The 13,098-nt window shown below is 35.2% G+C and overlaps 1 protein-coding gene across 1 annotated transcript; it reads left to right on the top strand.

Moving 5' to 3' along the window:
- The first annotated feature begins 704 nt into the window (after positions 1–704).
- Positions 705–7,962, top strand: SUCNR1 (succinate receptor 1). The gene is made up of 2 exons (XM_042955650.1): positions 705–812; positions 5,689–7,962. The coding sequence occupies exons 1-2, from the start codon at positions 705–707 to the stop codon at positions 6,640–6,642; spliced, it is 1,062 nt and encodes a 353-aa protein (XP_042811584.1). The 3' UTR covers positions 6,643–7,962.
- Positions 7,963–13,098: the final 5,136 nt, after the last annotated feature.

The following is a 13,098-nucleotide window of genomic DNA, read 5'->3' as shown; positions in this document are numbered from 1 at the left end:
TGTTTATTTGAATATAAATCTAATACAATCCTCAGAAAAAGCCAGGTGTGCTTCCTGTCCGAAGTTGTGGAAGTGTGCTTTCAGGTGCTATGCTAAGCATTGATTAGAATATATGAAATGCCACGTATTGAGGTTATCTTAGGTAGACACCACCTCTTTCCCTAATCCCTAGCCATCTGATGTGTGTGTGTGTGTGTGTGTGTGTGTGTGTGTGTGTGTGTGTTTAATATGTCTCTTGATTTTAATCACAGAAAATAAAATGGGAAATACCTGAAACTCTGGTGTCCCCTTTGCCGGAACACTGACAAAGCATATACCCAAATTTGCTTTCAAAACTTCAGTTTTATACCTCCCTCAAAATTGTTGATAATAGCTGTTTAGTTATATGCCCAACAAAGAATTCATTAAAAATTGTCAATTTGAAAAATAAAGAAAAAGCATAAAAAAGGCAGAAGCAATTGTATATCCAATATAAACTATACTAACTTTCAATATGCAAGTAAACGTGAAAATGACCAATGCTTCTCTGTTGTTTTGATAGTGAGTAAGATGATTTCAACAGTAGTCTTTTCAAAATCTTTTTGTGACATGAGTAATTTGTTTTGTGTCTCAACTTCACAGGAATTTCCCCTTGAACTGGACTTGGGAGTTCAACTGAATAAATTATTTCTGGACTTTTGAATTATTAATCTTGTCTGCATGATATGCAAATTAGGCTTCACTATGTCCAGCGGCACAGTCTTGGGTTAGAAGCTTTATCAGGTTGCTGGCAAAGAGTTTCCATCAAGGGATCAGGGCCTTCCAACAGAATGGTAAGTTATAATGCAACTCATGTCACCCAGGTGTACAAAGTAATGCCAGACTTCCCTCAGGGGTTTCTTTTTAAATGGCCTATAAGCAGTTAAGGTTTTAAATAATGTTTAAATGAACTGTCTGAACTGTCATTCATAACATGAAGAACAATAAAGGAAACTAAAAGGAAGTCATAATTTTTTCTCCTACATTTATTTTTCACTAAATTGAATGTCTTTTTTTAATTGCCAAATACTAAATTTATTTAAAGAGGTTTATTACATTTGCTAATGTCTTGGTAACATATTTCAACAAAAAAGAGTAATCAGATTTGCTTAAATGTAACTACTTACAGAAAAAATGTGAAGTTTCTAAATTGTATGACAAAATCAACCACATGTAATATTTCACGTTTAGAAAATAATATGTTAGAGGGAATCTTAAGTTATTCTAAAGATTAAATTTAGCATTTATGTTAAAATTACAATTATGCTTGCAAAAGTTACAATTTTTCAAGACAGTAATTCACTAAGGAAAAATGACAAATTGCAGAAGCCATTGCTATTTTACCTTCCAGAACTTTGTATAATTGGTGAGTTTTCTTTAATTCATAAACATAATTTGGTACTTTACTTTTTAATACCTTGACTTATTGTATAAATTCTGGAATATACAAAAAAACAAGTTATCAATATTAAGTGATTGTATCTTTTCAGTGTGAATATATATTTTTTCATTCAAGTTGTTTATTAATGAAAATAGCAATTTGTTAAAAAAGACTCATACTGCCATGTAAATTTGCCTTAAAGAAGCAGTTAAGGTTTAAAATGCATAAGTAATCTTTGTTTAATTATAATGATTGTAAAAAACAATTTAAATGCTAATAAGCTGTCAAATATATTTTTAAATTTAAGATTCAATAGTGTACATTTTTAAAAGACTGAATACAATTAAGGTGAAAGAAACATTAATCCAAATTAAAAATGAGTACTACTTATCTGCTTATGTGTGTATTGACTATTGCTTGTAATTCAATAGTTCTAACAGGTTTAGATATATGTTTGGATGTATAATTAAAGATTTCACTTCAATTACCAATAGCTAAAATAAATAAATAATTCACCCAAAACAGTTAAAACCTATTTATCATGATTTCTATTTCCTAAAAATTAAAAACACAACCACGAGAAAGTGGAACAGAGAATATTAATTTTTTGTGAAGGAATATCCCTTCAACTGAGAATTTTCCTTAAAGGATCAGCTTACTTCATCAATTTGTATAATTATAATGGCCACACTAAAACACATTAGACTATAAACATCATCTAATTTGGACTCTAGCACCCAGAAAATTATGGGTCTCAGTGAGACTTAAACTGGCCTGCAAATATAAGACAGCCTGACCTTCATGAACCATCATTTATTAAGAACTTAAGAAAATTACTTTAAGAATGAAATAAAGTACCCAAAAGCAGATTATAAAATATCATAAAGAGGATAATCTCATTTCTATAAAAAATAAATTCAAATAAAAAATATTAAACTGTAAACAGGTATCCAGATATGAGGACTAGTTGGTTTACAGACAATTAATTTTCATTCCTTCTTTTTGCCTACCTGTACCTTCTTAGTGTTACAGAATAACATTCATTTTTCAGTTATTTTTAAAATAAAACTAAAAATATAAAGCAACCGCTCTGAGAAGCAAGACAAAGGTGACTAGTCATTCAGTTTCCTTATTCCAGTTCTGATATGCTGTATCCCTGCTACTTCCCTGAATCTCCATTCCCATGGGACAGCTTGAAGCAGAAAAAGCCTTCTCCATGGTGGCAGCACGGCCCCCGACTTGCCCCAGTGCTAGTTATTGGGAATCGGGCACATGTAGTAATGCACGTCTTCATGGCTGTCTTTTTCTGCAATAGCAGTCAAACCTTCCTGCTGCACAGAAGCTACTGACGTCAGCCCATGCATTTTAAGAACTGAGTAGTCAGAAAAATAAGAGAGAGGACTAGAAAAAGAACTAGAAAAAGTGGAAATTCAAAGTGGAACAACTGAGTCTTAAGGAAACTTTCTATTGTCTTACTATACCTTTGAGTGTGTGCACCTGCTTTTTTGAGCACTCCCCAAATAATGAAGTTGCCCAGATCTGAGCTCTGAGGAGCTCCAACATTTGAAGCTTGGGCAAATAGTCCACAAAGAGAGAAAAGAGGATAGTGAGAAGACTGCCATGTCATAGAAAGCTGGGAAGAATGTACTTCCAGAAGTCATGGAGCTGAAAGCATCAGGGAATAGAGTTAAAAATAATAGTGGCAAATTGCCACTGACTGACCTATAAAATAAAGCCTATATATATTTTTAAAAGACCATTAATTTTGTTGCTGTATTTCTAGAAATCCTAATAATATCAAATACATGTTGATTTGGGGAAACAAATAGAAAGTCCAGATAAACTGACTCTATTATATATATATATATATATATATATATATATATATACACACACTATATATATATACTATAAACTATATATATACTATATATATTACATTATATATACTATATATACTAAATATTATGTTAATAATATATGTAGTATATACTATATATAATAATATATATAGTATAATTAATTATATATACTCTATATATTACATTAATAATTATCTGGTATTGGGGCACCTGAGTGCCTCAGTCAGTTAAGCACCAGACTTTGGCTCAGGTCATGATCTCATGATTCATGTGTCTGAGCCCCAAATTGGACTCTGCTGTCAACATGGGGCTTGCTTTGGATTCTGTCTCCCTCTCTCTGCCCCTCCCCTTCTCTCTCTCTCTCTCAAAAATAAATCAACATTAAAAAGTTATCTGGTATCTCATCCCTAGGGATAGAACTCTTAATACTTTGGTACATTTCCTAGACTTTCTGATGTTTATTAACGTCAGAGGTAAATTCATAATTTTTAAATTGACCTTAATTTAAAAAATTGATTCTGGAAGATATATATGAAATCTTACCTTCCACAAATGTGTGTCTAAACAAAGCAACCTAACTACCACAATTGCCTGTTTTAAATATTAGTCATTTTACGCGTAGTGTCAACTTAAAAAATTTTTCAACATTTGTTTATTTTTCAGAAACAGAGCACAAGTGGGGGAGGGGCAGAGAGAGAGGGAGACCCAGAATCTGAAGCAGGCTCCAGGCTCTGAGCTGTCAGCACAGAGCCCGACACGGGGCTCGAACTCAGGAACTGTGAGATCATGACCTGAGATGATGTCGGATGCTGAACCGACTGAGCTACCCAGGCACCCCATGTGTAGTGTCAACTTTTAGAGTGAAATAGAGCAATGGGCTTAATTTGCTGGATTTACTGCTTCTCTGACCTTAGAGGAAATATTTGTAAAAAATGTTTTTTTTAGACTATCAAATGTTTACCTTCATTTCCACGCAGCAAGCCTTTACATACCATCTCCCTATCTGGCAGTCACTATGCCAGAGGTAGAAGATAAACTCTGTGATCAAGTTGTGAGAAATTCGAAGAAACTTCGTTTATAATGAGAACATAGAATGGGGGGCTGAAGTTAAGATGGGTGGGTCAGAAAGCCTCTCTTGGGAAATCCACACTTGAACTGAAGTCTGAAAGGACGTGCAGATAGAAGACAGTGTTTGTGATGGGGCAAGATCACAGGGGGAAAAGGTCAGTGAGATGGGTTTCAGTGAACTGAGCATTGGGAAGTTCTCTGTGCAATCAAAGAACAGGAAGAAGATGAGTAAGGAGGGGGGTCAGGCGAGGTGAGGCTGAAGTGGCCTACAGGAGCCAGGTCATGCGTGTCATTACGGATTTGGAATTTATTTCCTAGACAGAGGAAAGTCACTTAAGTCTTTTGGCTGAGGAGAATCAGAATTATGGTTGTAGTTTTCAAGATTGTCATGCTTTCAAGCCAAAGGTAGGTTGAAAGGGAGCCAGAGAGGATGCGAGGAGACCCTAGAAGATACAGTACAGGCCAAGATAAAGATGATGGTGACCTGGACTAGAATGGTGATGAAGGAGATGGAGCAATGGTAATGGAGTCAAGAAACATCCAAACACTATACGCAACACTTGGTAGCTTACTTGTTATTGGAGACAAGCTACAGACGACTTCAAGGATGTTGCTTAGATATCCTACAGGCTCTCAGCAAGTTTGGCCACCATTACTATTATTACTAAGAATTGAAGCACCGTATTTTAATTTTTTTAAATCATGTTATAAAACTGGAATTATACTTTACAAATTGAGTGAAATAACCACAATTCTTTGACAATATGGAAACACAGTAAAATCTATGAAAATAGCAGGACCGGAGTTATAAGAATCCCCGTTTCCTCTCCTAGGTTGTGGTTCAATTGTATTTAACTTAGCAGAATTGGGTGAACAACTGTAATACGCTGGGGACCATGGGAGGTGCTGGAAACAGAAAAATGAACTAGATGCTCCACTTCACTGCACCATTTCTTGGCCTCTTTGCTATTTGTCAAGTCCTCTACGTGTGTTTTCACCTCTGGGCATTTGCACATGCTTCCCCTTATGTCTGGGACATTTTTTACCGTTAGAAGACATGCATTTATTTGCATCCTGGTTCTTCCCAAGAGAGTATAAATTGTTTGAGATTAGGAACTTTGTTTGACTCACTGCTGTTATCCCCAGTGCCTAGCGCATAGTTCAAAGGCACTTAATAAATATTTGTTAAAATAATATATTAATGATATATCTGTATATGAATGTGTATGTATGTGCACTCCTTACTAACCTTTCATAGTTCAAGTTTTAAGTGTTTTTTTTTTAATTATTACTTATGTGCAGTTTTGTCATTAGGCATAAGCTGGTGTTTCAACCTTCTCTTTTCTCTCTCTTCCTTAGGCGTGGAATGAAACTTGCCAAAATTGGCTGGCAGCAGAGATTTCCCTGGAAAAGTACTACCTTTCCATTTTTTATGGGATCGAGTTTGTTGTGGGAGTCCTTGCAAATACAACTGTTGTGTTTGGCTACCTCTTCTGTCTGAAGAACTGGAATAGCAGTAACATTTATCTCTTTAACCTCTCTATCTCAGACTTGGCTTTTTTGTGCACCCTCCCCATGCTGATAAGAAGTTATTCTCAAGGAAAGTGGACATATGGGGATGTGCTCTGCATAACCAACCGATATGTGCTTCATGCCAACCTCTACACGAGCATCCTTTTTCTGACTTTTATCAGCATTGATCGATACCTGCTCATGAAGCATCCTTTCCGAGAACACTTTCTGCAAAAGAAAGAGTTCGCTGTTTTAATCTCTTTGGGTATTTGGGTTTTAGTAACCCTAGAGCTCCTGCCCATACTTTCTCTTATACATCCAAATATAGCTGTCAATGGCACCAACTGTATTGATTATGCAAGCTCTGGGGACCCCAAATACAACCTCATTTATAGCATGTGTCTAACCTTCTTGGGATTCCTCATTCCTCTTTTGGTGATGTGCTTCTTTTATTTCAAGATTGCTCTGTTCTTAAAGCAGAGGAGCATACAGCTTGCTACTGCTTTGCCCTTTGAAAAGCCCCTCACCTTAGTCATCATGGCAGTTGTGATCTTCTCCGTGCTTTTTACTCCCTACCACATCATGCGGAATGTGAGGATTGCTTCACGCCTGGGAAAATGGAAGCAGTCCCGCTGTGCTCAGGCCACCATCAACTCCTTATACATTGTGACTCGGCCTTTGGCCTTTATGAACAGCACCGTCAACCCTGTCTTCTACTTCCTTATGGGAGATCACTTCAGGGAGATGTTAATGAGCAAGCTGAGGCACCAATTCAAATCCCTGACATCCTTTAGAAGATGAAGTCATGGACTGATGTTTCCATTCAGGGAAAAGTGAGATGCTTGTGTAACACACTGTTTTGCATGTGCAGATGTAGGCCAATTAGAATTTGATTTAACTCATAGACGTAAATCAGAGAAGCAAAGACTTGACACTCTTTTAAAGACATGCTGTGCCTGGAGTCTGTGAAAAGAAGAGGATGGGAAGTATTTACTGATTTCTTCACCTAAGAATTGAAAGGAACTGGACTGGCATTGTCTAGTGCTTGAGCATATAAATCCAAAACCCTAGGTGTTGTAAGACTTTCTCAACCAGTGTAAAAGAAATAGAAGATAGATAAAGCAGCAAGTGGTCTGCATTTAATCATCACCAGATTGCGAAAAAAAATATGTTGGCAACATTCTCTATGTTATTCTTTTTCATTTGATCTTATAACTTAATGTGAAAACTGAATAACAGATTAAGCATACACTATTAGAGATTATTGTTAGAAATTGCGGTCTTGAACAAAATTTAAAGTCAACCATAGCAACAAGCAAGAAAGCAATGTAATGAGTTCAAGGATGTCTATATGTATTTCTTTGTATTGATTATGAGTTGGAGTCAAGTTGTAATTATAAGTCCCATTTTGTTTCATGGTTTTTAGTGCAAAGAATCAAATTAAATGGAGCCTAAAGAGACGGTTCGACAAAAAGAGAGACATGTTTGAGCTTGTCTCTCAGGGAATTTAGGTATAAATGATTTTACCAAAGTACACAAAGAGAGAGAAGAAGAAGATTTGCAAAAATCTCAGAGCTATGGAACACAAAGTGTCTATCAGAAAACCCAAAGCACGACAAAACAAAACAAAACAAAACAAAGGTAAATACTTTTGGACGACTGTATCTTAAAGACAGTGACTTACATCTGGAATGAGCCTTGTTTTCATGTTCATAGAACATCACATAAGACCACTGAAGGAAGTGTTCTAAACAAAGTGCACTTTATGAAATTGTAAAATGTAAGAAATATTTATGCGCATATTCATATAGATTATCCAGGCATCCCTCTATGCCACAAAACAAATATAGGAAAAACTAAATGGATGCTACATTAGCTTTTTAAAATCAAATAAGTATCACATAACAATTCACTTACATGTAACAAAATGTGTCCATGGCCACATGTCTATGCTCATTTCCTTAAAGTCATTAGCTGTATTTATGCTAAGTAAAATAAGTCAGTCAGACAAAGACAGATATCATATGTTTTCACTCGTGTGGAATTTGAGAACCTTAACAGTAGACCCTGGGGGAAGAGAAGGGGAAAAAATAGTTTCAAATAGAGAGAGAGGTAAACCATGAGAGACTCTTAAATACAGAGAACAAACAGAGGGTTGATGGGAAGGGGGGCAGAAATGGGTGATGGGCATTGACAAGGGCACTTGTTGGGATGAGCACTGGGTGTTGTTGTATGTAAACGATGAATCATAGGAATCTACTCCTGAAGCCAAGAGCACACTGTATACACTGTATGTTAGCTAACTTGACAATAAGTTATGTTAAAAAAATGATTAGTTGTAACATGAAGGATAAAATAGGTATTATGAGTACAAAGACAAAATTCTATTGCCCTTTCTGTCCTATACTCTGGTGATATATTCTGACAGTACAAAAACCCAAAATATTCCCAGTTAGTGCTTACATAATTCAAACAAATGAGACATTATAAAAATGCATTACTCACAAAGGATTTATTTTCTTACTTATTATTAGGCTTTAAGATATTTTTTTCATGCCTTGCCTTTGTGGTCAATATTTTTGAAATTTTAGTGTGATTTTATACCTGCCTGATAATAAACTGAAAACATAATCTCCTGAATATCCTCATCAGAAAAGGCCACAAAAGAGCCTTAGGAAAGAAGTGTTTACTTATTTCTACAAACTTAGAAACATCTAATGTAATTGTAATTTGCTTTTTACGCATGGGTTTTAATTTGCAAAATTGGAAATAAATTTTCCCTACCCTTACCCAAAAGATAGGGACTCTTTTAATTAGGGCAGTGAAATATTTTATAGAACCACAAACTCTTAGATATATCTTGTAACCAAAATGTTAAGTAATTTCATAGCATAATTCTTAATCCTTTTCTTGCCCAAGTCTGTCACCTGGTAGCTTTACCCTCAGCAGAAAAGAGACCTGCATTAAAACTATAAGAGCTATTCCATTTACTTTTTGTACTAGGTGATTGTAAGAATTATAAACAAAAAATAATGGAAATTCTTTCTGGGTTTGTAGTTTTCAAAGGAAATGATGTTGGGCTTTGGTATCTTGTCTTTTGATTGGTTCCTTATTGTTTTTAGAATCCTGTCTAAGCTATTTGGTCCAGCATTTCACTATCTGGGCCCACCAATATTATCATATGTTATCTCCCACTGCCAGTTTCACAAACTATATTCTCCAGCCAAAGATGGTTACCTCACTTCTATATGCAGAACTTTCTCACTATGCACAGCTGGATGCTCACCCTTGTCCCATCATGCCCAAATACAAAAAATTTTATGCATTTTTTAAGGCCCATGTCATCTGTCACTCCTTCTGAAAACCTTCCTTTAGGTCATCTCCTCCGCAGATCTGGAAATAAATGAATTATTTTTGCACTTATAACATAGTTGTTTAGATTCAAGTGAACTCTAAGGTCTGTGATTAGAAGAACCACATCTAATTTTTTATTGCCCTTCTAGAACTTAGCAAGGTATATTTTATATGGTTGTTTATTATGGATTAATGTCCTTAAAATTGAATTCAATGCTCCTTTTTAGTGTACATGATTGGACTACTTTCTGTCATCACTGCTTTTATAAGTACTGCTGTCTTATATAAAGAATAGAGTGTATATATACAAACACATGCGCCAGATGCCATTGCCACATCCCTTATATTTTCCTCCATACCTTTGAACATAGTTTTAATTGATGCTTAAAATCTGTGTCTGCTAGTTCACAAGGTGGGTCATATCAACATTTATGTTCATTGATTGCATTTTGTCTTAAGTATGGGCCACAAATTCCTGCTTTTTCAGATCTAATAAATTTGGATTATGTTCTGGACATTTTGAATAATATACTGTGGAGTCTCTGGATTCTATTATGTTCCATGGAAAAGTACAAATATTTTGTTTCATGGCTGAACTCAAACTCCAAGCCCTGCAATCTCATTTCAATTATTTTAGCCTTAACTGAGCTGTTTAGAGTCTTTCCAGCACATCCATAGTTCAGAGGTCAGCTAGAGACTTGAATAGAATTTATATACCAGATATGCAGTTCCCTGTCTGTAACTCTCTCTTCTCCAGGGTTCTTCCCCCTTCACTTTCCAGTTGCTGAGTTTACTCTGGACTCATTCTTTGCTTTCTCATGCCAGATAGACTGTAGGTTCATTTCTATATTTTAGCAAACCAGTCTGGCCTGATTACTTAAAAATGTAACTGTGAATGTCACTCAGTGCCTTTTACTTCTGCCAGGTGTGGATCCCCCTCCTTGCTTTGTTTTGTTCAGTCTGTAGTATCTTTATGTAGTTGGTTGTTTATATATTCCCAGAGTTTAGAGAGGCCCCTTGCAGGAAGTGTGGATCAATAGGAATTACTAGGCCATTACTAAAGCAGAAACTTTTCTCCCTTAGAATTAATAAGCTTCACAGAATAATGTAACTATATATCATAAGTGGTTTAAATTCCCACTCATAGCTTCTAAATATTCTTAAGGGCTTATTTCATATTGACCATCATTTGACTCCAGCCTGTGCGTTTATTCATGCTTTCTCTATTTTCCCCTGCACCAGTTTTGGTTTTAAACCTAACCTCTGCAATAATTTTCAACAAAAAGTAATTTAAAAAAACCCAACAAAACCAATAATTTTTCTGAAAGCAAATAGCATCCACTGCCCATTGTCCTGCCTTTTGCTAGTCTCCATACTTTCCTCATTCTGGGTCCCACTCCATACTTTATGAATGGTAATTTTGCCCCCCTTAGAGACTTTGGTACCAAAAATATTTGAGTAGACCAGTGGTCTTAGCAAAGAACTCTTTAAAACAAATGTAAAATTGTTCCTAAAAGAAATTATTGTCTCAAGTCCAAATAGAATTGAAAAATTCAATTGTCAAAAGACAATATGTCTTTTATGCTAATAAACCTACTTCTAGCGTATAGCTCTTGGTCACTATATGGTAATCTATTGTATGGATATAGCTGTATTGCTTTAGTCAATACTTCATTGCTGACATTTAAGTTATTTATAATTTTTAGTTTTCATCTCAAGCTCATTTTGCAGTCCAGGCTTACCAGTAACAAATCAGGTGCTTTGATCTCTATTTGCTATGGATTCCTGTGAGAGTAATCTATTATTCAACCCTGGGTGGAAAAAAAAAATGAGATTGTTCAGGACTGAGTCATCAAATCCCATCGTAAACCATCAACACAATAATAGTAATAACAAACACAGGTAGCACTTAAGATGTACCAGGCACAGTTGCTCTAACACTTTATACATTTAATTCATTCAACTGTTGCCAAACCCTATGAAAGTTACAGATGAAGAAACCAAGGCACAGAGAGTTTAATGGTCACATAGCTAGTAAGTGCTAGGGTTGCACTTCAGAAACCATATTTAGATTCTCTCTAAGGATGTTTAAGTTATAATTTATCACATGGGTTAGTCCCAGAGTCATCTTATAACATAGCTCTAAGGAAGACAACTCCAGGACGATGTGAGAATGAGTTCTAGAATAGGCTCTGGAGTCAGACATTTTATTTACACATGCAAAATATTGGACGCATATAAAATCTTGAATTTAACCATATGGTATGGAATCCACAGATAATATTTTCAGATGATACAATAAACTTAAGAATGTGTAACATGTCAGAATAGAAATTTCTGTACATAATGATCAGGTGTATAACATTTATAGGTAGCTGGCTTCTTTAGCAATGCAATGTGAAGTCCTATGACCTAGAACCCTGTGATTATGTTTTAGTGAGATTCTCAGACAGAATCAATAAGTCATGTCTGTATTTTCTCTAAATTTTAATAATATGGACAATATTTTATTAGAAAATTTACTTTTTGATAACTTTCTGTTGAAAGTAATAATGTATTCAAATACCAAATTTTCTCTTATTCTATATAACATATAATTAGATTTATAACCTCTAGCTGTGAATATGTTGATTTGATTTGATCCCTAAAGAGAGTAAATTACAGTTTGTCATGTCACATTATATATGTGCAAATGAATACTTGAAATACATAATGTTATACTGATGTGTGTATATATGTCACATAAAGAAAAAGAACAAGGAATGCCATGTAAAAAAATTATTGGCTGTGTCTTAGTAACTCATTAGATTCCTCAAGAGTCTCGCCATTTAGGTTGTATTATTATCTCCAGTGTACTGTTGGGGAAACACGCTTTGAGAAATTGAGCAAGGCAGGGGTCAGAATTGGCTTTGAAACTTAGATCTGACTCCAAAGAAACACAAACTCTTCATGACAATCTCTGTTAAGAAGTCCAAGTGATTACCCCAAATTTCAATCCACTAAGATATTTTGGAAAAGTTGTTTATAACCTATTATGAAACATTATTTTCAATAAGAAAACACTGATAATGGGAAGGGAGATTTAAAATTTTTTCTTCCTAAAAATGTAGTTTTCTTCATTTGAGATTTAACTTCTAAGAATACAAAGAGTTTGAAATTAATTTAATGAGAGCTAATTTCATAGCTTTCCATTCAAAGTGTAGGGTACTAAGTTAAAATATAACAAAGGGCATGTTTTAAAAGTCTCCACCCAAGTTAACTTGTGACAGACTTTAAAGTTATTATCATGGGGGAAAGGATGAGGGCTTTCATTCTTAAACTTAATAGTAGTTGCTGAAACAGGGCTGTTTCACCTTGCATGTATTACATTTTACCCACTTCCTGTGGTTTCCAACGGAACAAAAACTAAGTAGTAAATATTTTGGTGTGTTACAAAATCGATGCATCCTACAAGAGCTATAATGTGTGTATTAGAAACTATTACTTCAATTTTAGCTTCAATTTGTCCACAACTGGGATAAAGACTAGTGCTTGGTGAATCATGGGGCAGGGCAGCATGCACTGTGTGCACATATGTGTGTATGAACAGGTCCACGGGGGAAGAATTCATCATGGGTGCAAAACAGGTGCATTCAGCCAATTGTTTTCAGGACAAGGCCTTTGTCATGGGACATGGGTGATTCTGAGTACAACACAATGTGGGTCACTTAGGATTTTTTTTTTGGCTTAAGTCCCACATAGTCATGTTTGAATTCTGGGGAGAAAAGTAGATATAAGTTAATTGAAAAAAAAGTTGTTTCATTAGAATCTTTGTAAAACATAGGGGCCCAAGCAGCACAGCTTTGTGAGCCACATACCCCCAACACACACCCACATTACCCAAAACCTCCATATGATAGAAGG

Source organism: Panthera leo, chromosome C2 (genome assembly GCF_018350215.1).
Source record: "Panthera leo isolate Ple1 chromosome C2, P.leo_Ple1_pat1.1, whole genome shotgun sequence".
Classification (NCBI taxonomy): domain Eukaryota; kingdom Metazoa; phylum Chordata; class Mammalia; order Carnivora; family Felidae; genus Panthera; species Panthera leo.
This window is presented reverse-complemented; position numbering and strand designations above follow the sequence as displayed.

What these genes read in the sequence shown, in the direction of transcription:
- SUCNR1 (XM_042955650.1), top strand. Translation starts at nt 705, where the DNA reads ATGCAAATTAGGCTTCACTATGTCCAGCGGCACAGTCTTGGGTTAGAA. An exon ending in CAGGGCCTTCCAACAGAATG is followed by an intron (nt 813 to 5,688) that starts GTAAGTTATAAT and finishes TCTCTTCCTTAG; the next exon opens with GCGTGGAATGAAACTTGCCA.